The 25,971-nt window shown below is 40.3% G+C and overlaps 1 protein-coding gene across 1 annotated transcript in view; it reads left to right on the forward strand.

The window, feature by feature from the left end:
- The window catches only part of nphs1 (NPHS1 adhesion molecule, nephrin), a gene marked incomplete at its 5' end in the record, with an annotated part of 142,577 nt that overhangs the window by 17,892 nt on the left and 98,714 nt on the right, over positions 1-25,971 (forward strand). Inside the window, one exon of the mRNA XM_079823686.1 lies at positions 8,628-8,750. Coding sequence (XP_079679812.1) covers positions 8,628-8,750 — 123 coding nt within the window. The remainder of the gene's footprint in view (positions 1-8,627; positions 8,751-25,971) is intronic.

Here is a 25,971-nt window from a genome sequence, read left to right on the forward strand (position 1 = left end):
TTTATGCCTTGCTATTGGATGACTGAATAAACATTACTATCATCAAAGTTCACTCTGGATTAGCTGCAGTTCTTTCTAGCCGAATAATTAGGCCAGTTGAGTTCCAACCATCCCAGAATGCACAGAATATCCCACAGGCACCGTGTCGAATGTGGACGAGGTCGAACTGGAAGTCATGTTAATCTTGGACTAAATCGGCCACCGTAGGAGTTGAAACGAAATCGGAATTGAGAGGAACAGAAACTAAAATTCACTGGATGGTCATATACCTTTTCACCACTAGATGGGGGAAAATATCACACAGTGTAGCTTTAACTTGCGTCCCTATTTGGAACCCAAATCTAAGAAATGGCATAGGCCTATCCAAATTAAAGTGCATAGTTCATTCAGCCTTTAGACTTCAAACATTGTACTCATTTGAAAGAACACATTTGGCAGCTTGTCGTCATATCGTCAGAATTAATTAAATCAATGATAAAATTCTGATATTGATGGGACATTTCTAAGACCATGCTATGTGATTTAATTCATAGGAGACTAGGGTGCGTTCACAATTGTCATGTTTGGTTCGATTAAAACGAACCCTGGTGCGATTGCTCGGTTAGTGCGGTTCATTTGAACATAATATGAACGCTGCCATCCGAACCCTGGTGCGGTTCGATTGATATATGAACGCAACACGGACCAAAGACATGTAAACGAACCAAAAACAGGACGTGCGGTCACAAGATGCGACGCTACAAGTCAGCTGATTTTAAGACGCGGAAAGATCGGTGTATCCAAAATGAGTAGAGGGGAAACGTGGAGCAATGAGGAGGTTAAGTGCCTCATCAATATATGCAGATCGTCGTTTCTGCATACAACGGAGGAAATCTTGGTGCTGTTTTTAATGTTTTTAACATTTTACGAGCTCTTTGTGAGTTCTCAGCTAGTAAAAATAAAACCATAAGTACACGCATACCACATGAAAAAAATCCTATAGTATATTATAGTAAAATTACAGTAAAATTACTCTAGTAAATACTATAGTGTTTTTGAGCCATACTATAGTAAAGATACTACAGTAAATTGTAGTATATTGTAGTATATTATAGTATTTACTACACTTTGTTAATTTACTGTAGTATATTTACTATAGTATGGTTCAAAAACACTATAGTATTTACTAGAGTAATTTTACTATTATATACTATAGGATTTTTTTCATGTGGGATAAAATGATCGTGTTTAATCCAGCACACAGCATTGTTTTGAATGTTCGGTAAGCAAGCTCCGTCACGAAATATACATCATAAAAGCCGACCAATCAGGTTGTGACCGTATCCCTATGCCTTTGGTTCGGTAACTTTAGGTTTGCTCTTAAAAATGCCAGTGTGAACGCTAAGCGGACCAGGACTATGTTTTGTTTTTGTTTTTTGGTTCGGACCAAACAAACCAAACTAACCGAACTACAAGTGTGAACGCACCCTAAAATGCTAACCGTTGTTTTTAATTTAGGAGAGCAACAAAATACAGTTTATGAGAATAACAGCATTACTCAAAAATCACATTATAGCATCCGTTGAGTGATTGAAATAACTTCCTTTTTGTGAACTGATGTGGCTTCTTATCACAGAATGAGGCAGAAACTATATAATTTCATAGTATTATATACAGCGATAAAGGCTATGTCAATTAGCATTGTATTATAAATATATAATATCCCTACGGCTTAAAGAACACATATAACCAGTTTCAGCAACCAGGCACCTCAGCTCCACCCACATCCCGCCTCTTTGCTCATTTTCAGTTATCTGGGAGTGACATGTGGTGATGCGCTGCCAAGATGGCAACGGCCGGCTTTAGGTTTCAAAAAGTTTAGTACTTCTATGGGTTGCTCTTGTGGACTTTCTGCTCGAGTGTGCCCTCCGGTGTCGAGTATGAATGAGACAAATTACATGTGAGAGTTTAGTGCTCCATAATGCTAACATCGTCCTTTTTTGGATCTAAAGATATTAGAAGTAAAAATCCAAAAGTTTTTATCCAAATGAGTAATTTTACTAAAAGAGATGTAAATATACCAAAACACAGAAAGGCGTCAGCAGTTGACAGGTATATTTCCCATTTCAGGACTAGCAAAATAAATGCAACTTACTCTCTGTATAGTGGCAGGATGAAGGACACTGATGTGGCTGAACAGGTTGGTGGTTTTGCCCCCTTTTGCGCTCATTGTTGGTAGAGATTCTCCTCTGTCTTATCGTACGTCGTGATTTTGCATGGCATGTAGCAGCTGTGTGCGCTGCGTATTCTGCTTTAAGACTAAATGCTGCATTAAAGGATTAGTTCACTTTTAAATAAACTTTTGCTGATAATTTACTCACCCCCATGTCATCCAAGATGTCCATGTCTTTCTTTCTGCAATAGAAAAGAAATTAAGGTTCTTGAAGAAAACATTCCAGAATTTTTCTCCATATAATGGACTTCAGTGGGCTCCAAACAGTTCAAGGTCCAAATGACAGTTTCAGTACAGCTTCAAAGGGCTTTAAACGATACCAGATGATGAATAAGGGTCTTATCTAGCGAAACGATCAGTTTCTGCGAGAAACCGAGCAGTATTTATGCTATTATTTTACCTCGTATCAGACGAACGAGATCATCTCTGAGCTCAGCCATAACTTCCGCTAAGTGAGGTCAAAATACGAGTGTGGTCATAGATGTATATGTAGATGCCTCATTCTACTGATCCGTGCAAGCACTAATGAGGCATCTACATATACATCTATGACCACGCTCGTATTTTGACCTCACTTAGCGGAAGTTATAGCAGAGCTCAGAGATGATCACGTTCATCTGATAAGAGGTAAAATAATAGCATACATACTGCTCAGTTTCTCGCAGAAACTGATCGTTTCGCTAGATAAGACCCTTATTCATCGTCTGGTATCGTTTAAAGCCCTTTGAAGCTGCACTGAAACAGTCATTTGAACCTTGAACCGTTTGGAGCACATTGAAGTCCATTATATGGAGAAAAATCCTGGAATGTTTTCATCAAAAACCTTAATTTCTTTTCGACTTTAGAAAGAAAGACATGGACATCTTGCATGACATGGGGATGAGTAAATTATCAGCAAAAGTTTATTTAAAAGTGAACTAATCCTTTAAGGTGCAATACCACCACCTATTGTACTTTGGGATGTGAACCAGGTGCTGCCGCTGTATTATTAACGTGTCATATTATCATTTGTGTACTATTCGTTTTAAATATTATGGTTATGCCGATATATTGTCACACCCTTAATTAACACAATATTGATATTTCATGCTTTGAACATCATGGTTATTGTCAATACCGTTATATCGGGACGCCCCCTACTGTAGTACTAATGCACTATGGACTCAACCAGGTTTATTATTATTATTTATTTTATCATTCAATGTCAGTCTAATAGCCCCTCCCCCTCTGCTATGTAATTAAAGCTGTGACAATTGAGTGAATGAAGTGTCCAAGATAAAATAGTGCATAAATATGCAAATTTAGACGCACCTTTTGTTTTTTGCTTTCTTTCTTTCTCTTGATTTTTGAGTGAAATGTGACCCATAATGGTCTTGACAGATTTTGTGAGATTGCCGTTAATACATTGTTGTCTTGGGTAAATGTACTGGAGTGTGCAGGAAATGATAAATCATGCGGAAAAATGATTTTTTTTATTTTTATTTCAGCATGAAAGATTATTAGCATTAATCATTAGAAAATGTTTTGCTCATAATCTGCAGATGGCTATAGATGCCTCAGTTTCAATTTCTAGTTTAAATGCAGCCTTCCTCATCAAAATGCGCTCAGCTCTCTTAAAAACAGCTTAGCGAGATGCTATCAAAGGGGTTCTAATTTAAGCACCGGAGACAGATTTAAGAAATTCGCTTTTTTTTTCTTTTCTTTTTTTTTTTGAGAGAGAAAGTGAGAGGACTGCAATACCCCCCACCCCCAATTTCCTTACAAATAAATAAATAAATAAAGATAAAATCAGCCATGAATTACTCTTATTTTTAATGTGCATTGAGAGTAAATTGAGATTATTGTGCAGTGGGCTGAGGCACTGAATAACCTATGATGCTTGGCCAGTGTGCATTGTGTATATAAAAAGGCCAATTAAAAGACAAAATGAAACAAGTCCCGAGCATCTGCTCCTCTTTGTGGAGGACAAAAGCTGCTATCCGGCATAGCAAGAGAGAGGCAGTTTGTGCCAAATGCAAGTGCACATGCTTAAAAAATGCTTACGCTCTTCAATGCTACCGCTTGTGCTGCCGGGCATTGATAGCATGACGGATAAAGAGTGCCATGTAAGGGACAAATGATATCATAAAAAGACACGCTGAAAGCATCTTTAATGTTAACCCTGCCAAACCTAATCTACTGATACGCAGCTGCGTATACACATGAGTTCTCGCAAACGGCATGACAAATGATAGGTGCGCACACACCCTCGGATACATTGCAAAAGGAAATGAGTGAGAGAACGGGCCAGAGTCCCTGTCGGCGTTTCGTATTGGTTGTCAGAGGCATAATTATTGGACTTCTTCAAAACACGCACTCGCAAACACCCTGAACTGCAACACCGCGGCAGCAAGTACCGAGTGCAATTTCAAGAGAGTGGAAAATCATTAATGATTTGAAAGTGGTTTCCTTTCCTTCTATGATCACATAGATCTGAAAATTGCTGCTGGTTGGTGTTAATTATCCTGCCATCCTGGCTGACACCTCCTTTTTTCAGCCGTGGAAGTTGTCATATCAGGATACTATTTTCTGCATGTTAGTTTTCTTTGGAGGGGAGGAGAAAAGGAAAAAGGAGCAAAAGAAAAATGTTCAAAGCTCGAACAGCTTGCATAAACTTCGCCGGAGCAACCATTAATCCTGGCAGAATGGTAGTTGAACAAACAACCCCTTGGTGGCACAATATTCTGCTAGTAAATAACAAGCATCTTGCACACAAAGGAATGATGTTGAAGGGCTGCATCAAACAGAATGAATCACGTTCTTCTCTCCACAGTGTTCATAGCTAATTGGGGCCGTTAATTTGAGATTGCATACAAATTTAGCACTGCCATTTGACAATTGTAATTTCTTTACTCTGATTCGTTTCTAACTAATTAAAAGTGGATTTCAAGAAGCATTTGAACATGCCCAATCTCCAAGTTCTTGTAAATTGTGAGAACTCTTGAAATTAATTTTTAAAAACCTAAGACATCTATCCGCACATACGTAACATTCTGGGTTAAATAAACATGTACGTTTGTAAAAAAAAAAAAAAAACAAGCAAAATTGCATTCTGATGTGTTTTTTTATTATTATTATTCAGCAAGGATTCATTGAATTGATCCAAAGTGACAGTAAATACTTTTAAAATGTTACAATAAATAATTGTATGCATTAAATACCGTAGTGGCCATATGGTGTCTGGATTTGCAAAAATATTTGCTTGTAATGACACTTCATGTTTAATTAAACAATCAAAATATGAGTATGTTATATTGGGAAGATTGGTTAAGGTGTCAAAATGACAAAAATATTTGTCCAGCATATAATTAAAATGGGTTTTACTGTATAATGCAAAAAGAGGCATTGAAAAAACAAAACACACATGACATAATGCATTGACTACATTTCAATTAGTTGTTAATATTTTGTTGGTTCTCCCTTTTTTTGATTACAGTAGCCATTCTTCTGGGCATTGACTATTAACTTTGCACATTTCATGTTTAACTTCTTTCCAACTCTCTGCATGACTTATTACAATTCAGGTTTATAATTGCCCTAAGGTTTTCAATGGCTTTAATGTCAGCAGACTGAGGAGGCCACTCGAAGACTTCAAAATGCTTTCACTGTGTGTTTGGGATCGTTATTATATTGGAAAATACACATTTGATCTTCAAACAGATCCTCCATACTTGGTTGCATTGTGTTCAGTAGAATTCACAAATATTGTCCATTTTCAAAGAGCCAGCAACTTTGTAGATCCTCCCAACACAGGATAAAGACATGCGTCCCCAATACCATTATTTTCCCTGACTGTGCATATACACCAATCAGGCATAACATTATGACAGAAGTGAATAACACTGATTATATCTTCATCACAGCACCTGTTAGTGGGTGGGATATACACAGCACACCTCAGGGTCTAGTGGAGTCCATGCCTCAACGGGCTCGACAGGCAACACAATATTAGGTTATAATGTTATAATGTTATAGTGGAATCAAAGTGGTGTAGATGGGCAAGCCATTAATGCCAGAATAAATGCTAATAATGGCTGAATAAAAACAAAAGTATACTGATTAAAGAATATTGAAGATTAGTTCTCCTACTCTGCAGGGGTGTAAGAGGTTTGAACAATAGAAACATGAATGGGGCAGTTCGCCACACCAAACATAGACAATAGTGGGCAAGTGGGTGTTTACAGGGCAATAAAATATTTTATTAGCATCTCATCAGCCTTCTCTAAAAACTCACATGAAAATGTGGTCTTAGAAAATGTTTCATAGTTTTAGAGATAACACCCTCAGATTTTAAATGAAGCATGAGCCGAAGTGTGGTAAGCATCATTGTGTTTCTACACTATACAGCCACATCGTAATATTTTTATTTTTGTTTTTATGTTTGAGATTATACATCTCCATATTAATATTGCTGCATTCACACGGGGCGTCGGCATCAACGCTTGACGGAGGGCTTGTCTGAAGCTTTTTGCTGACGCGACCGTCATAGTGACAACAGCCAATCCAATTATTTTTCAGGTGTTGCATGAACGCAATTGGCTAGTATCTGCACATGGGTATTTGCATAGGCTTGAAAAGTTGACATTTTTCAACTTCTGCCGCAAGCAAAGCCAGGGACATAATGCAACGGAACCTGATCTCATGGTTATTCATACATATTTTACGAGGTGGCTAATTCGTACAAATTTGTACGACCTCACTCGTATGAATTGGTACGAATTTTGCTAAATCGTTGGTATTTGACGATTTCGTCAATTCGTATAATTTCGTACGAATGATTTTGTGACGAACGACCTCAAACCCCACCCCTAAACCTACCCATCACTGCAGTATAGACAAATTGTACAAATGAATATGAGTGAGGTCGTACGAATTTGTACGAATTAGCCACTTCGTACCAATTCATATGAATTGGTCGTGAGATAGTGTTGCGGAACCCACAATGCAGTTTGGCAGCGTATGACGTCATACATTCAAAGTAAATGAGAAGCATTGACGCAGTCTGAGTAATTCTGAGTCTTGAACTGTAAACTCAAATATGTTAGTTATGTGTCTATTCTGAGTGACTTATGAGCAGCAACCTTTTTATTTTGGGTGTGTTATTGCCCAAAAATAAAAAGGTTGCTAAGAAGGGGTTAATAGTAGCCTGGATGCCAGCCGAACTTAGCCCCGCCCACAACATTTGAGGTCAGGCAGTTCGGTTTGGAATTGATCCGTTGTGGAGCAACTATGCCCGAACAGGAGCTGTTCAGACCAATTAAATAGTCAGGGCAGGCTTTAGACATTGATGGACAGATGATAAACAGTAACGTAAGCATCCACGTAACCAAAGAGCGCTTGGGTTGAATTTTTTCTAATCCTAAACGGAGAACTTGTTCGTATATGCATTCACCTTCACTGTTTCTCTCAGAAATTATGATTGTGTTGTTAAGTACTCTGTGTATCCTTAAATTCTTTTTTACAACACCGGCAAAGGTTGTTTACACTCCTCTTCTTCTTCTACTTCTTCCAGCGTGCGTGCAGACAAGGTTGCCAAGTTTTCACAACAAAACCCACCCTACTCAAAACTAGCCCAAAACAATCCCAATAGCTTTCCGGGGGGTTCTCTGGAAAAAAAGGCGTTTGAGGGAGGGGTAAAATATGTTTTTTTTGGCAGGGTTGCATTCTAAAATCCGCTTTACTGGGTCTAAATATCACATAATTGGGGTCGCTTCAACCCGCGGACATGGAAAAACGGCCCACGGGAAAACTGCGGACTTGGCAACACTGTAGTTCTGTTGACATTTGACAACTAACGTTATGCGTCACTCCGTTGCTCTAATTGTTTGTAGGTCTATCCAATTGAGGTCTTTCCTGGTTTCGGTTGAAACATGCCCCATAATCACAGCCCAACGGAGAAGTATCAGACTAATATTCTGACTAGAATTGAGTATGACAACGTCAGGCTAGGTTAATAGTGTCACATATGCATTTGGTATAAGGGAACTAACCCTTTAAGGGCACATGCTGGGATATTCACTAATCCCAAGAGACTTTCATGGTTCTTTCCACATTTTATTAAATAAAATGAGTTTGGCCATGAGATGGATGCGGTCAATATTAATTTCAAGTTGACTCCCAAGTATTATATGTCTGCACTTTTGAAGCATGTGCTGTACGTTCAGCCTATTCTCCAAACTGACTGACAGGCTGACAGCATTACAGATGATATCTGTAGAACTTAAGTTGTTGTATCTCTGAATATTCATTCCATACTGTCAAGTCTCTATTCCGATCCATTGTCTGTGTGAACAATAAGTCATTGTAACATTACATTTTTCTCATATTCCTTTCTTTCCGCCTCATGTTTTTTTACTCTGTCTGCTTTCTCTTACAGGCCAACACCATCTCCAGATTCTCAACGTGAGTTTGGAAGATGACGGCCCCTACGAGTGCCAAGTGGGCCGGTCCGTGAGCAGCCGTGCCATTGTGTCCCGTACAGCCTGGCTCAATGTGCAGAGTAAGCAAACCCATCTTTTACCACCGCGCAAGGAGGGGGTTGCAAATAGGGAAAAGAAGCACGTGGGACAGCTTTAGCCATGACAGATCGCTCAACCAGGACCGCTAATGGCTGTGCACGCACTGAAGAGGTGACACACGGTGGCAAACCTAAGCCTGTCACCATAGCCACATTCAGGGTACTAATGAGCCATGGAGTTTCTCTGCAGTGTGGTGGAGAATCCCTTGTGCTGCACTTCAGATAAAGTCCCATTGGTCACAGGTGTATGACAGCAGTGATAGCACGCATTAGTGATGTGGCCAATTAGTTAGCGCGCTTGGCCACAGTGGATAGGGCACTTATAGCAAGCAACATCTGAGGCCTGTGCGAACAACTTGAGCGGAAGAGAGGCTCTCCTGCTCGTGGGTGATAACTTTTTTCTTTTAAATTAGTCTCTTTTTAAAACTCCACAGTGAAATATAACATGTCCAGATGGGATGGCTTTGTCCTTTGCTGTTGAAACTTGTATGAAGGTAGTCAAGTTAAGTGCTGCTATAGTTTTACAGAGAGAATGGAAGATTTGAAAAGTTGCACTTTTTTACCAAATGGAATATTTCTTACCATAGTTTTGAGTTTTGAGGTCAGTGCAATAGGCCTATATCGGTTTGTGACTTGGCTATGATGCTCTTTGTATTGTGTGAACCTTTGAGGCCGAATTGCCTTCGAGAATACCTGAAGGAAATTCATAGACATCACAAGGAAGGAGTTTGACTTTGTGTCAAATTGATTTCGGCGAAAGATGCTGGTAGTTATTGGTTCAATTCGGTGTAGGTGTTCTTTCCAATCAGAGTTCAATTTGAGGATCTTTGGAGCCGTTTCCACATGTCAATTCCTTAAGCACTCAAGCTCTGAGGATGTTATTACTCAACCGTTCTTGACTCGTTTTGATTCGGACATGACCGGAAGACAGATTCAGTGAGGTGTTAGCTTGAGAAAAGCTCTCATTGGATCATTGAGAGAGCGAATTGTTGGATCTATTACTTTGAACCGACAGACCGATTTACAAACGAATTGTTCATTCTGATATAATAATCTCTAGTTATTTATGTAGTTATTACACAAACATTTTCATTTTTAATGCCATTTTGGAATCGAACACTGATAAAATGCCTCAGGTTATGACGGATTGATGCAGTGATGAAGTTCCACTTCGAAAGGGAAATGAGATTTAAAAGTTTTGGCAAAATCAAGATCATTAAAGTGATTAACAACTGAAATTTGTATCTGTTTCTCAGCTTCAAATGTGTCAAGTCATGTTTTAATGCTTTTGTGATGGTGTTTGTTCTTTTTGGAGCTTCACAGACATGGTGAGCTATCTATGAGTTGTTGCATATGGAAAAAAAGCTTCATGAAGTCTCTTTAAAAAAATACCCTTTTATTTTACTTAGAAAAAATGAGGGTGAAAATACAGTAATGACATATACCTTCAAGGTTTGGTATTTCATCATTTTTCTTAGTTTCGGCATATATGTATACATTTGTTTGTAGTTTATTGCTTGTGTAACGTACCTTTTAAGATTAATCTGCTGCGTCGTGTGGCAGATGGATGTTACTGAGCATGCTCACTGGTCCACGTCACATCACTGTATCATTCCTTCACTTAGGCTTCTCTCACAGTCACACTCTCTAATGCATGCGTAATCCTCCCTGTTTCACAATTTCTCTCTTTTTCCCCCCAATCTATCTATCCATCTATACCTCAATCTCTTTCAGAGTCTCTATCTTTTGCTTTTCTTCCATCTCTTCTGCCTCCTGTGGTGGGAGCCGGCCCATATGTCTTAGGCAGGGGGTCTTGAAAGCCCCTTTTCTTCACCAGTCATCAAGCATTCACTTCCTCTTCTGTCCCTGTGTGTGTGTGTGTGTGCGTGTGTTTGTGCGTGCGTGTGTGCATGTGTGTTTATAATGGAGGGCAGTTGCTGTGGTGACTGCTTTTCTTTTGCCTGGGAAGGCAGCAGGTTTTATTGACAGCAATGAAAAAGTGAAAGGACAAGACAGTGAAGATAGTTATAGCTGTAACAGAATCTCAGTTTCACAAACTTACACACACACACACACACACACACACACACACACACGCTTCTGCATCAACAGCTGCAGGCCTGAGTCACTCATTTATCACAATCAACAGATTGTGTTTGCACTTTTGTTTTTGTGTTTGCACTGTGAATTTAATATATTAATTTAGTGCATTTAAATGATTAAAAAATAACAATTATAAATAATCAGAACATATGTTATATTATATGTATCATTACAATACTTTTATAATTATAAATAAAAATAAATTCTAATTATAAAAATAAATAAAAATGTATATATATATATATATATATATATGCAGTTTTTTGCATGTATATATATATATATATATATATATATATATATATATATATATATATATATATATATATATATATATATATATATATATATATATATATATATATATGCAGTTTTTTGCATGTATGTTGGAAAGAGTCAATATGTTCAATGATGATTTAATAATAAATTATTTAGAAAAAAAACAAAAAAAACAATACTCAGTTGACTATTCAAATATATATATTTTTTCTAATGTCTGTTTGTCGTTTTACTTGTCTGCCAAAATAATCTAGGCTAATGTCTTAACTGTATTAATTTAACTGTATTAACTTGAGGATTTATTAATTGTCATTTCAGTTAATTTATTTGATTACCATACTTATTTGAGCACGCTTTCTACTTATGTGAAAAATGCTTCAATCCATGTTACTTCTTGTTTATTGTTTCCATATATACCTGAAATATTATAGGCTAATTTTTGTTTATATGATGTTTTGAAATGGACGTTTGCAAATGCGAGTGCTGAAGGCAGCAGTATTTTCCCATCCATTACCTCACCATTGCACCCATTCGGGGCTGGGTTTTTGCTGTGTCTGCTACTAATCTACCTCAGTAAATCCAATCCAAATGGCATAATGTCTTTACAGAGAGGAGTGGTGAGGTGGGGGGAAAAGGAGAGAAAGACAGAGTGAGAGACTAAAAGATGAGGCAGGGTCTTAATTGGATTCCCTATGTCCATGTGATATGTTTTATAATGGCCTAATTCAAGATGAATCACCCTTGGCTTGCTAGAAGCCAAGCGCGTGGCCACAGCATCAATAGCTATCTCCACAGGCACTGCCGTGAAGCTTTCTCAAGACTTCTGTGTGTGTTTTTCTTCTTTGCCGCACATAGACAGAAGATAACCATGGCTGTCACTTCAAGTGGCACCTTATAATCCTGAACAATAATGCGGCCATGTCCTTTTTCTCCTTAGATCCTGACTAGCCATTCTAGCAAACCTTTGTTAGAATTTCACAAAAACAAACAGGTTCAAATCTGGTTCAAAAGCTTATGGTTGCCTGTTTATCATAATGCGATACGCTATTGCATTACTCCATAAAAAAGTAACAAATTGAACTACTTAGTAAAAAATTATATAATACACTATTGCATTACTCTATAAAAAAGTAACAAATTGAGCTACTTAGTTACTTTTTATGGAAAGTAATGTGTTACTGTGATAAGCAGGTGGGCGAGAGCAGTGAGAGAGAGGCGCGAGGCCGGTGGCAAGATTGCAGATCAGAGTGAGAGGATTCGAGACCGGTGTGACATGCAGGTGACGCTCATCTGCAATAGAAAAAAATATATATTTTTTTCCTCTGATTCCTGAGCTCATGACCATTCAATCATACCATATGACGTAATTTTCCGTCATTAAAAAATTCCCGCCATTTTGAATTTTCCAAAAAAACTACTTTTGCGAACCCGTCTAGATGGTTCGTCCGATTTGCACGATAATTTAAACAGATAATCTTCACTCAGTGCTAAGAAAAATTTATGGAATTCAAGTTGATTCGTCAAATCTTTTAATTTAAACTAATTTTACGAAGCTCTTGCGAAAACAGACGTAAGGCTGTACTTTGCAACGCTTTATTGTATTCAAACCAAACTTGGTACATGTCATCACATGCATGACCTGAAGTGATATGCAGCATTTCGGCGCAGCGCCACCTACTGGTCCGGAGATACGAAAAATGGCTATTTTTGCTTATAGCTTCTGAACTGTTTGTCCAAAAATCATAAAAAAGTGGTCTCGTTAGATTTGGGACATCATGTCGAGTCGACTGATATCCAATTTTACCATATCGGCCATTTTGGCTGTCGGCCATTTTGAATGATGTGCTAAAATGCTGTATTTTATGAACACATGAACGGATTGTTATGAAACTCGGTTACGGGTCATCACCACGATGCCCTGAAGGAGCCTGATAAGTTTAGAAAAAATGCCACCTAGTGGACAATTTCTTTTTTCAAAAGCTTATAACTTTGGGTGTGGTTGATTTATTTTCACGAGACTCATCTCCTTAGACTCCTGAATCGTTGCTGAGTCCAACGATACCAGACTTCCCAGGTTTCGGCGTATAGTTGTTGCAGCATTTTAATTTAGCACTTAAAAAACGTTAGCTGATATCTTCGGAACCGCTAGTCCGATCGAGACGAAGCCAGCATCAGAAGTTTGAAAACATAGGTCTATAGCTAAACACTAATGCCCAAATGTCAAAATATTGATTGTAAGGGGTAGTAAAATCCTATAAGTCATTTTGTAGATGTTTTCTTTTTCATATAAATGTCTATAACTCCAAAACAGATTGAGATATTTTCACCAAAATTGACTCACACATGTATGGGCTCACTCTGAGAACACATACGAAATGGTAGGATTGTGCCTCTTGGTGGTGCTATAATAGAACAAAACATGAAATTCCCATTGACTACAATGCAGTATTATGATGTTTGATAACATTAATGCTATACTTTACAAATGCATTGGTGTATCATTACACAACTTGGAATGTGTCATCAGCACCATGCCCTTAAGCTACTTAAAAGGTTTCGAGACAGGCCTCTTGAGGCTATATCTCTGCAATTACCATATTGACACCATAGTGACACCAAACTTTGCATGTGTCATTGTTCCCTTATTCTGACCACACCACATCAATTTTGTAACTGTGCCCCCTATTGGTCGAAAGTGATAAACCATTAAATCATTATTATTGACTGTATTTATAATTTTGCAGCTATTTTGCCTAAAATCACCTTAATAGGTCTTTAATGGCTCATTGTTGCAGTTGGTCTGACACTCTCAGCCATGCAGGCATGTCTTATCTTCTTCTTTGCGCTTGGCCCTGATAATGGCTGCTTGCAGCTATATTTTTTAAGTGTTACTTTCCTCAACACTGGTTATATCTTTGTAGAATTGTTTTACCTTTTTCTTTGGGGATGGGTGGATGGATGGATGGATGGATTCATTGATTGATTCAAAGAAAAGATGCAAGAAGTAAATTGGCTTTATTTCTGAACTTTCGGATATGACACAGAATGTCCAGCAATATCGTGACACACCGCTCTCTCAGACAGCTGGAATCTCATTCCTGATGAGAGTCACTGCTTAGTCGCCATGATCTCGGTTTTCTTCAGGCATCTCTTTGCCGCCCACATTCAGTATCTGAGTCATGAATTGTGCCACATATACGTGATTGTCACTCACATTAAGTCAACTGCACGTCCTAGTGCTCCAGCCCCGAGGTGTTTTTGCTTCTCTGCATAGCCTCAGACTAAATATAAATGCAAAACTGTGTCTAACACAGCTTCCTCAAAAAAAGATGAAGCTTTAAAGAGGCTCATTGGTTGGCTGATACGTATTTTTCCTGCGGCTCAAGAATGATTAGTCATGTGGCATTCTCAGATCAGATGATTGGCTGAAAAACAAACAAACAAACAAACAAACAGAAATATTTCAAAATCATAATGCCTATCAGGAAACTGCTATTGAGATGAATGGGAATGCTAATGGTTAGCTCTCTCCTGCTATTATAGACTTCAAGAGTAGTGACTCTGGGAACAGAACTTAAAAGCTAATATTTTTGGTGCGATTATATTGTATTATATATCATATTTAAAATTATTATAATTATAACATTATAATTAATTTTAACTGAGATTAAACCAGGATTAGGCTTTAGTTCAATTAGTTCATTTAAGTAGCTTTTATAAAGTGCCTTAGAAAAAACAACATTACTGGTGTGCATCTTGAGACAAAACAATGGCACTAACATATTTTAAGATATGTCTGTGCAAGTTGCTTCTGTGTCTGGGTCCATGGACTTTTATTTTGGCATTATTTTGTCTTACTTTGCCTGTGTTCAGTTCCAGTATGTTTAGTTCCTGTTTCCTTTCTTGCGATAGTTAGTCATTGCTTCATTGGCTGTGTCCGAAAACCTAGGCAGCTGACTCGTTGCCTCGCTACCTTATCAGACAATGACTCTGCAGGCAGCGTTTTGTGCATGAAGGTACCTCACGAAACTAATTTCGGACAGACTTCTTAGGCAGTGTAACCGTTTAATGATCCACAGCAAAATATAAGAGCTTTGGTGAGAACTAAAGAAATATTTAACTACTACATTAGTAATTTCTCGCTAGAAATTACATCTGAAGTAGAAAATGTTTATAAAAAACACATTTACACACAAACTGACCAGCTAACGCAATTTTCGGACGCCATCTTTTTTTCCCAGCTCAACTGTCACAGAATGGAACGCACAGGATTGTGGGACATCAAAGGCAGCGAAGGATACAAATATGCATGCCTTCAAAAATCGATCAGAAGAAGGTATCTCTGGAGACAGGAAGTGAAGCTAACATTAGATTCGGACGTGCCTTGGTGCCTTCCTGCCTTGAAATGTGTCCTCCGAGGGCTCCAGGTTTCGAACGCTGCCATTGTTTAAATTGAATAGTCTCAACCCGTGACTTCCCACCCGTGAACTCGTACTAGATCGATGTACTCCCAGTTACGCGCTCTGCTCTGACGTCACATAGCCCGCAAAACAACAATGGCAGCCCCTACAGATGCAGTGTTTACATTTCCAAATATACAAATAACGTAAAAAAAAAGTAATAACAGCTTCTCTTCCCTTATGCGCCATTTTTTCTCCTCCGTTTCCCTCAAATTAGCAAGGAGTAAGCACCTTTGACGATAGAAATTATTGTTAATGAGCATAAGCCCCATACGGTCCGCCATGCTTTGTTTACATCTAGCTACCACAATTCCTTGTGCTCGGGCAGTTTGGCGTGACTTTGCCTGGAACGCTACAAAGTCGTGGTTTGAAGTCATAACTTACAGGCTCAAAAACCTGCCAGGAACGCAGCATAAAGCCATAGCTTAAGCCTTGTTTTTGGAACTGTCCATTCATATTTTAGTTGCAAATAGACCTAATAATATTTAATATGATAGATGAAGATGATGATGATGATGATGATGATGATGATTATTATTATTCTTAGTAGTAATAGTATTGTTATTCTTGAATATTTAAATAAATGAAAAAAAAAAATTAAACAAGCATGTATTAAAGTTAAAGTTTAATAGCCATTTAATACTGTAGTTCATATACCTAATAATACAAATTGTTATTGCAAGGGTTGCAAGTATCATTGAAATCCTTTGTGTTTAGAAGAACCTTCACCTAGCACTAAATTTAAACAGCAAGATTTCTACCAATTTTCTCTGGAAAATGCTGTGTGTAGATAATGTGAGCGCGCTAGTGTCTATTGGGACTGTGTGTCATGTAGAGAAGTGGATTCTCGTCTCTAGATTATGGTTGGTAACTGGTTCGGACACTATTTTGTTTATCATATGTCGGCTTGATTTACGCAAATCAAGACTTCTTCGGTTGAGTGTTGAAAGTGTTTTTGTCATATGCGGTGGGCTAAAAATGAAGAATGCGAGAGCAGGAAAGACAGAGAGAGGGAGAAATAGTTATCTCTGTTGCCTCAGATGCACCTGCTGCACTCTTCAGACAGGAACGAGATGGGAGGAGATGAGAGGAGAAGTGCAGAGCGAAGGAAGAGGTGGAAAGATCAGTGGTATGAAGACGAGAAGATGAGATGAAATGAGAGAGGGAATGAAAGAGAGAGAGCAGAGGATGAGAAATGGGACTGCTTCAATGGCTCTTAGCTTCAAAGCTCACACCTGAGCCCAGCGTAACCGTGTGTATGTGTGTGTTTGTGGATGAGTGTATTCAAGCCTTTTGAGGCATGTCTGGTCAAAGCTTGTTAACAGACTGTGTTTGCTCATGTGGCTTGTGTGTGTGTGTGTGTGTGTGTGCCAGATAGGTTGTGCAGATAGATACACATGACCATGAGAAAAGATGGTCTTCATTTTGTGGCAGCATTGGGTTTAGATGAATGGCCCTCCATCTGCTTCAACTTGCCTGTCTAATGGAGTTCATCTGTATTAAGATACTGCCAAATACTGTTTCCCCGACTCTGTGAACCTGACATCAACATCGATGTTTACTTTCTTAATACACGTTCCTGGTCTTATTGTTAACCATTGATTCATGTCATTAAGGAGAAATACGATTTTTGTAATCAATTATCAAAATGCACCTACTCTGTTTCCGAAATCACTGTTGGGTTATGTTAACCAATGTTAACCAGCTATCTGGCTATTGGCATGAATATTCTACACAGCTTAGATGACATCAATGGTAAAAGAAAACATTGATTGGAAATGCCGTCTCATGTTGTCTTAAAAAGGTTTTGTGAATGTTTACTTGAATATAATATTTGAACTGAATTGAACACATCCCACTGGAAGTTGAATTGGAATGACAGCAAGAGGAACTTACCAAATTGCAATTCAAAGAAATTAAACACTGGGAGACATCCATCCATCATTTTATCACTCTATCACTCTTTTTGTTTGTAAGGCCAATAAACGTTAAGGCTTTTTAAACTTTTTTTTCTTCAAAACTTTAAATAAGACCCTGTCAACCCAACCTTAAAAACGTGTCTAGACAAGTTTGTTTAATAAATTTGGGTTAACAATTGGGTTAATTCTACTTCCTTGCATTGCAATTGAAGTTTCAATTCTGCATCCTGTTTGCTTCCTCAATTCAGTACAAATTCAAGGGTTTGGCTGGTCATGCGATGTCGACATGTCTGCCCCTGTGAGTAAAACCGCTTTTATATGCCTAGAGTCTTCATCTCATGTCGCTGTACATAATTTAATCTTTTGTTTCTGAAGTATTTTTAATTTCTTTATGGTGTGAAACTTTAATCAGGGAGCAATTACTGCGTGCATCTTTAAGTAAACATCACTGTTGTCGCAGCTTCATCTTGTTAACAAAACTGCTCGGGTTATGTATATAACCCTTGTTCCCTGAGAAGGGGAACGAGCACTGCATCGGGACGACGCTTTGGGGATGCTCCCTTAGCATCAGCGAATCTGAAACCAGAATGCCAACTAGGCCAATCCGATTGGCGTGCGTGATGACGTCATTGTGACGGCATACCCGGAAGTATAAAAGGGGAGCTGGAACGTAATGGCGGTAGTAATTGCTCTGAAGCATGCGCTCCAGGCGCGCCGAGGTGTGGCGTCGGGATGCAGTGCTCGTTCCCCTTCTCAGGGAACAAGGGTTATATACATAACCCGAGCAGTTCCCTTTCGAGGGAACTCGCACTGCATCGGGACGACGCTTTGGGGAACGAGTACCCACTAGGCCACACCGAAGGGTAGCGCCTGCCCTAGTGTGAAGCCGGAAACCGGGCACAGCTAGGACTGGAGCACCCAAGCACCAGGCGTCGTAGGGAGACCCAGGCTATAAAACCTGATAAAAGTGTGTGGGGTAGCCCACCCGGCCGCCTCGCAGATATCCTGCAAGGGGACCCCAGAAAGAAGGGCCACCGAAGAGGCCATGCCTCTGGTGGAATGAGCCCTCACGGCCACAGGTGAAGGCAAACTGCGCACCTGATAGGCCATGGTAATCGCCTGGACAATCCAATTACTGATTGTCTGAGTAGACGCAGGCAATCCCTTCTTAGGTGAGCCAAAACACACCAACAGTTGTTGTGATCTCCTCCACTGTGCAGACTTCGCCAAATAAACTCTGAGCGCCCTAACCGGGCAGAGTAGGTGAAGTCTCCCCTCTTCCTGGGACAGAAACCAAGGTTTCTTCCATATGACTAGGGAACGAAGGCCACTGCGCGTTACCCTGATCATACAGAATGGATTTCCCCTCAAGGAAAGCCACCTGGTTTACCTCCGTATCAGTACATGGTGGCCGCGGAGGTCCGGGAAAAAGCTCCTCAGAGCTTTGTAGACCGCCAGCATTTCCAGGCAGTAGATGTGCCAGGAGAAATGCCTGGTCTCCCACAGACCTCTCGCAAAGCGACCGCCATGACCACGTCACAGCCAGTGAGGGAGGCATCTGTTGAAACGGATTCCCGGCAACAGAACGCTCCCAACACTGGCCCTTGGGACAGAAACCAAGGTTTCTTCCATATGACTAGGGAACGAAGGCATCTGCGCGTTACCTTGATCATACAGAATGGATTTCCCCTCAAGGAAAGCCACCTGGTTTACTTCCCATAACCACGTCCCAGCCAGTGAGGGAGGCACCTGTTGAAACGGATTACCGGCAACAGAACGCTCCCAACACTGGCCCCTGGGACAGAAACCAAGGTTTCTTCCATATGTCTAGGGAACGAAGGCGTCTGCGCGTTACCCTGATCATACAGAATGGTTTTCCCCCCCGAGGAAAAACCCCTTGATTCCCAGCTACCACTGTAAGGGTCTCATGCAGCAGGCCAAGAGATATTCTGTTGGACGCAGCCGCAATGAGCCCCAGCAGCCTTAAACTGCTTCCCAGTGATGCTGTGGCCTAGCTTCATTTTAGAGACCAGGCCGCCTGGAAGAACCCGATATTGGTACGCTTTGCCCCAAAAAGCGAACCTCAGGAACTTCCTGTGACACAGAAGGATGGATACAGGGAAGTATGCGTCCTCTTCAGACCCATCGTGACAGACCAGTCCTCAGACTGGATCTGAATCACAATGGAGGAAATGCTAAGCATCTTGAATCTGAATCTCCTCAGAGAACGATTCAAGTACCTCCGGTCTAAAATTGGATGCAACTCGCCATCCCTCTTAGGAACTATGAAGTACTGGCTGTAGAACCCGGACTCCCTGTCTGGCGGAGGAGCACATTCTGTGGCCTCCTTACCAACAGGGAGTGAACTTCCTGTTCCATTACCCGAACCTGCCCAGGGACCACTGCCGTCCAGACCACCCCACTGAACTTCAGGGGAAGGTAACCGGACTGCAGTCTGTATGCCCCTTCCTACAGTCGCAGGCCCCAAGCTGATATATTCGGAGGCATAACCATGCGCCGAGATAATCTGCTAAGGGAACCAGCCTCTCGAGGCCGGTCTCGGGTGTCAACCGAGCCTCCTCCCCGACCCCCTGAAGCGGCTTACCGGCAGGGCGAAATCGAGGAAGATTTTCGGTGTGCGTACGCGTTTGCTGGACCACCGCAAGTCTTGCTAGAGGCGGCTGGTGCAGCACGCGTGCACGGGGAAACGATGTGGCCCGAAGCGTACTAGACGGCGGGAACACAGCATCGATTCCCGAAAACTCCACAGGGGAGGCGACCTCGATCGCTCCTACCCGGGAGAGGGGGCTGGCCAGCAGGGGGCCTCATCTAAGGGAGCAGCTCAACAGGGCCACAACCCTAGAGCGGACACTGCGATTAGCAATTGCCTGAAACTGATGTGTCCCGCAGGCCACAAGGCGGCGAGAACGACATCAACTTCAGGAGGGCTCCATCTTAGATGAATATCCAGTTCACAAGTTAAACACGCTTGGGTGACAGAATTAAAGTATCCAACTTATCAAAGTCGGATAACATGACACTCAATTCCTCGGAAATTAAATGCCATCATAATCACCAAACCCGTGCAACCTGATCTGAATAATAGGCTGAATAAAAAATATATCTAACTCCTCAAAGTCAGATAATATTTTAATTTAATTCCTCAGAATTAAATGCAGCCACAATAAGGTGAAACATAGTCTGAATGATAGGCTGAATATCTAACTCCTCAAAGTTAGATTATATTTAATTTTAATTCCTTAGAATTAAATGTAGCCGTAATTAATCAGACGACACTGTTTTATTTGTATTTATACGGACTCATAGACCCCGCGTTGCCTCAGCAACGTGGTTCAAGCCGTCATAATACAATTGGCTTTCATCCCTCGAGAAAAAAGCCAAACAGTGTCACACAATACAGTGAAACATGGTCTGAAATGACTGAATATCTAACTCCTCAGAGTCAGATAATATCTCATTTAAATCCTCAGACTTAAATGCAGCCATATCAGACAAATACTGATTTATTTTACTATACGGACTCGTCCGTTAAGCCAACCAGTATCTCATGCACACCGATCGCGTGTGTTCACATTAATTGCAGACCCATAACCTGCGCGCTGCCTTTTTTTCTTTTTTCCAGCAATCGCGTGGATGGAATCTTGCATATTTAAGAAGTGCTTATGACTTTGACTGCCTCGATGCTGAGTACGTCTAATTCCTCAGAATCAGACCTCTCACACATCGCGTCCTCCGCCCCGGGGGAAGAAGCCGCAGCGCGGGCTTCCACACGGGGAAGGAGAACATCTGAACTGTCAGATAAAGACTGGGAAAATGCCTCAGCAGTCCCAGTCCCGCTGACAGTCCATCCGTGAGCCCCATGACCAGCCTCGCCGCACCGCCTCGGCGGATGCGGGACCGATCCACGGGGCTCACGCCGAGAGCGGAGCACTCTGAGCGTCAGCTTTCATAATGCTCACAAGCGGCTCCCTCGAGAGCCGCTCGAGCATGCTGAACGCCCAGGCAGTGCACACACAGCAGGTGTGTATCCGAGCCCGACATGTAGCGAGGGCAAGGATGCACACACTGCTTGAACTCTCTCACTTTTTCACACTTCATTTCAATCACACACTTTCACTGACATACAACAGTAAATAGACAGACAGTTTGACAGATAGCGCTTGCTGAAGAGCAATAACTACCGCCATTACGTTCCAGCTCCCCTTTTATACTTCCGGGTATGCCGTCACAATGACGTCATCACGCACGCCAATCGGATTGGCCTAGTTGGAATTCTGGTTTCAGATTCGCTGATGCTAAGGGAGCATCCCCAAAGCGTCGTCCCGATGCAGTGCGAGTTCCCTCGAAAGGGAACTGCATCAACATTCATTTACACATATATTGTATGACTGAACTGGAAGTCCATGTAGGAGGGAGCTGTTTTGGTTTATTTCACCAGGAAATGTGTCTATTTGTGCACGAGAGAGCTTGAAAACGAGCATCTGTGATAAAAATTATTGCCTTTTGACTATCTTTTCATTCACTTGGCTTTTGCAAGTGTGAATCAGTTTTAAGGAAAACATTTGCATGTTTATGTTTATATGTTTATTGATAAGTGTGTGAGAGAAAATCCTAAGTGGTATGTTCATCTGTCTGCGCTAATGAGCCTGTTATCTTCCATATCTGTCCATCCGTCTACATTTGTCTAATGAATCAAATTTCGCGGCTCGATGTTTCTATGCCTGAGCGCTCATATGTGTGTGTTCATTTCTCGGTTCTTCTGCATACAAACGTGTGTGTGTGTGTGCATGTCTGGGTTTGTGTTTGCTCTGTGCATGTGAGCGTGCATTTGTCTAAGGAGAAGAGGTCGCAGGAAGTATGGTGGGCGACTCAGGTGGGCTTCTGAGGTCATAATCTTTGCCTGACTAACCATTGGCTGTCATGCTCTGGCTCCCAATGCTGCCAGTAACACAGACATAAAACTCCCCACACATACTCACAGACACACCTCTACACATCCAACACACACACACACACACACACACACACACACACACACATCCTCTCCCTCGCTCATCATCCCTTCTCTCCAGTCTCAAAGAACAGACTGCTGAACACACACACACACACACACACACACGCTTTCTACCGCAGCTCGACTGCAGCAGAAAGTAAAAAGGAGAAAGAATGAGGTAACTGGGGGGTGTTCAAATGACCAGGGGGCTAGAGACCCCTCATTCCAGTCATTGCACCTCATGTTGTTTCTAAAAACAGGCTGAGTCAGGCTTAGTCATTTAAAAATGTGCTTTTAGAACAGGATAATCCGAATTGAGATGGATGAATGAGTTCAAATATAATAGAACTGGCAGTAATAACTGAAACTTGATTTTTAGATAGGCTACATGTAGAATTCAGAAAACCTTTTTATTAGCGACACCGGTGGACTTTAATTGAACTGCAGCCAGCAACTTATTCCTCGTGCACACACAACGTACGAGAGACTAAACGTGATTCAAAGCCCTGATATACTCGCAACAATTTTTTTTCCATTCTTCACTTAGCTGGAAATACCTTTGAAGTGATACTGTTAATGAACATCCAGACACCTGAGAGTGATGTTTAAGATGACAATGCAAATATGTGCTGCTCTCTTTCCTCTCAATAACAACATTAACACACACTGAGGTGAGAAAAAAGCAGTTAAGAAAGCATCTGATCATAGCTATGTGGATACATTTGCACCAGCTCTGCAATTCACCGGCATCATGTCGACAAAAGAGGTAATTTAAAATTACACTGTTATGATAGTTTGATGAGAGCCAGCAGCAGACGTCAGAAGGACTGGCCAGGTTGCTGGAAAGGTTGCTCTCGCCGGCGTTGACGAGCGCTGAGCGCCGCTGATTCGCTTGAGTTCACAACTCCGAAAACGCCAGATAAAATGTTCAAATAGGCACTCTTTATATAAATAAACCACAGATTTGAGCTTTAAACAACTACATTATCGACTGAAATTTTTTTTACCACACATTAACAGTAGATTTTAACAAAAAAAGACGTGTAAACACAATTTACCTGTATTCTGATAAGTGAATGGTCTCTTAATGGTCAAAAGCCAGAACACCGTTGCTTGTGAGAACAGCATATTTGTGTCATTCTGGTAATTTTACAGTAATTTTACTGTATTTTACTGTACAATGATTAATACATACAAAATATTAATATCATATACAAAGAAAAAATAAACAATATAACGTAAAACATATGTTGATATCATAACACTACAGGACAATAATACCTGGCAATACTTGAAATTGTATTTAGAATGAGATTTTTCTATGTTAATATTCTGTATTGTTGTGTTATGTGAATGAGAAAGCTAAACAGTTAAATGGTTCAAGGTCTGTTGTAGATATGACATCACTGTGATGAAACACCATTGTTTCTATGTGCTTGCTTGGCATTGCTGTTGTATTTTTTGCTGTTGTTGTTTTGAAGCACTTTTTTGCTTTTTTAGCTTTGCTATATATTGAGCACTGAGCCAAAAGTTGAGCGAGCGAGAATGAGGGATGAAGTGAAAGACATGCATAGAGGCGGAGAGAGAGAAACGCTCTACCTGCTTGCCTGGTTTGTGAGCACACCATCAGTCTTTACTGGGAAATCTATGTGCCTGAACAATGTCTTCTCTAGCACAACAAGTGATGAGCCTGGCTTCATCTGCAGAGAGAGAGAAAGAGAGAGAGAGAGCGAGGGGGCGATGGCGTGAGGGTGAGAAAGAGAGACAGTGAGAGGAAATTGTGAGCAGTTAAAAAGAGAGGGAGAGCAGAAGAGAAGAGAAAACAAATGCATCTCATTATCTAAGCAGGCTCCTCTGCAGTGCTCTCCTCAGCCATCAGTGTCCACACAGCTCCAATTGCTTCGTTTAAATCAGTTTGAAGCCCAAGCCTTGCCCCATCTGTCTCGGTGTGAAGCCCCTTGCTCCTCACTGCTGAGCTGCACACAGCAATAACGCCCCCTAGTGTCTAGAAAGTCAAGGGAGCAACTGGCTACCTGAACAACAACACTGAGGCTCGATTTATCATGTGCCAGTTCTCACTGGGTATTTTTTTGGTTCATTTGCTAGGGGTTTATGAGAGATGTTAAGGATTTTATATTGTTTTGCTATGAAAGGTTGCCCCTCTGAGGGAAAAAAAAACCAAACAAAAAAACTAATGACATCCAGCATAATTTGCGAATGTTCCACAGAGCATCTTGTGCTTCAAAGGAAAACAGAAAATCAAAGTAGTTCACGTAGTAAATATCACATATTATCTTATTTGACTGTGACTTAGAAGTTGAATTTATTTGTTTGTTTGTTTATAATAATTAATGATGTTTTGGAAGTTATTTATTTATTAAATATCTTAATAATATATTTATTTTTTACATTGTAATTACATAACATTTATTAATAAAAATAATAATAATAATAATAAATTATAAAACTCTTTAAACACACGCACGCACGCACACACACACACACACACACACACACACACACACACACACACACACACACACACACACACATATATATGTATATATATATATATGTATATATATATATATATATATATATATATATATATATATAGTGGGAGTGATATATTAGGCAGCAAGTGAACATTTTATTCTCAAAGTTGATGTGTTAGATCGATATGCCTGATCGGTGTATATAACAACTAAAAAATTTTTAAGATATTTAAATATTTTATTTTATTTTGTAGAGAGACAGAAGTTATCATTCTATTAATATGTGTACGAATAGTTTCATAGTTCATTTTTTTTGTAACCAGCATTAATGCTATTTGTTTATTTTCTTCTAAACTGTTACTGTTCAGACTATTATGTAGAAACCTGTCAGACTTTAAGAGTTTCAAGGGCCGTTCACACAGGATGTGTTCTTGTCAGAAGTACGTTTTACCTTTTTAAATAATTCAGCTTTTAATAACACAAGGCCTGCAGTTTTTGCCTCCTACCATTTTTCACCGTCTAGGTTTTTAATATTAAAGTGCTTCCTTAAGAACAGCCATAAGCAGGATTTTAAGATATTCTTTATTGTACAACCAAAAATGACCCTGTTTCACACTTTTACATCCAATATCAAGCTCACAGTGGAAAAACTGTGCAACTCAGATAAACTTGGACAGTGCCACATTTGAGCTCGATTCGTTTGAACAGAGCACAAAAACTGATTTTCACTCTCTCTCGTCAAAAGTGGCGAGAAGCGCTATGTAGCCTCGAGCGATGCGGGGAAAGTTGCGTAGCGGAGAGGTAAGAGGGAGCACTTTGATCGGCAGCGTGCGCGTCTCTTCTGCTGGAGGTGATTTGCAGCACTGTTGCTGCTGCTCTTTTTTCCCTATAAGCAGAGCGCTATGCTAGATTAGCATTTAGTGCATTTCCACA

This window comes from Gobio gobio (genome assembly GCF_949357685.1).
Source record: "Gobio gobio genome assembly, chromosome: 8".
Classification (NCBI taxonomy): domain Eukaryota; kingdom Metazoa; phylum Chordata; class Actinopteri; order Cypriniformes; family Gobionidae; genus Gobio; species Gobio gobio.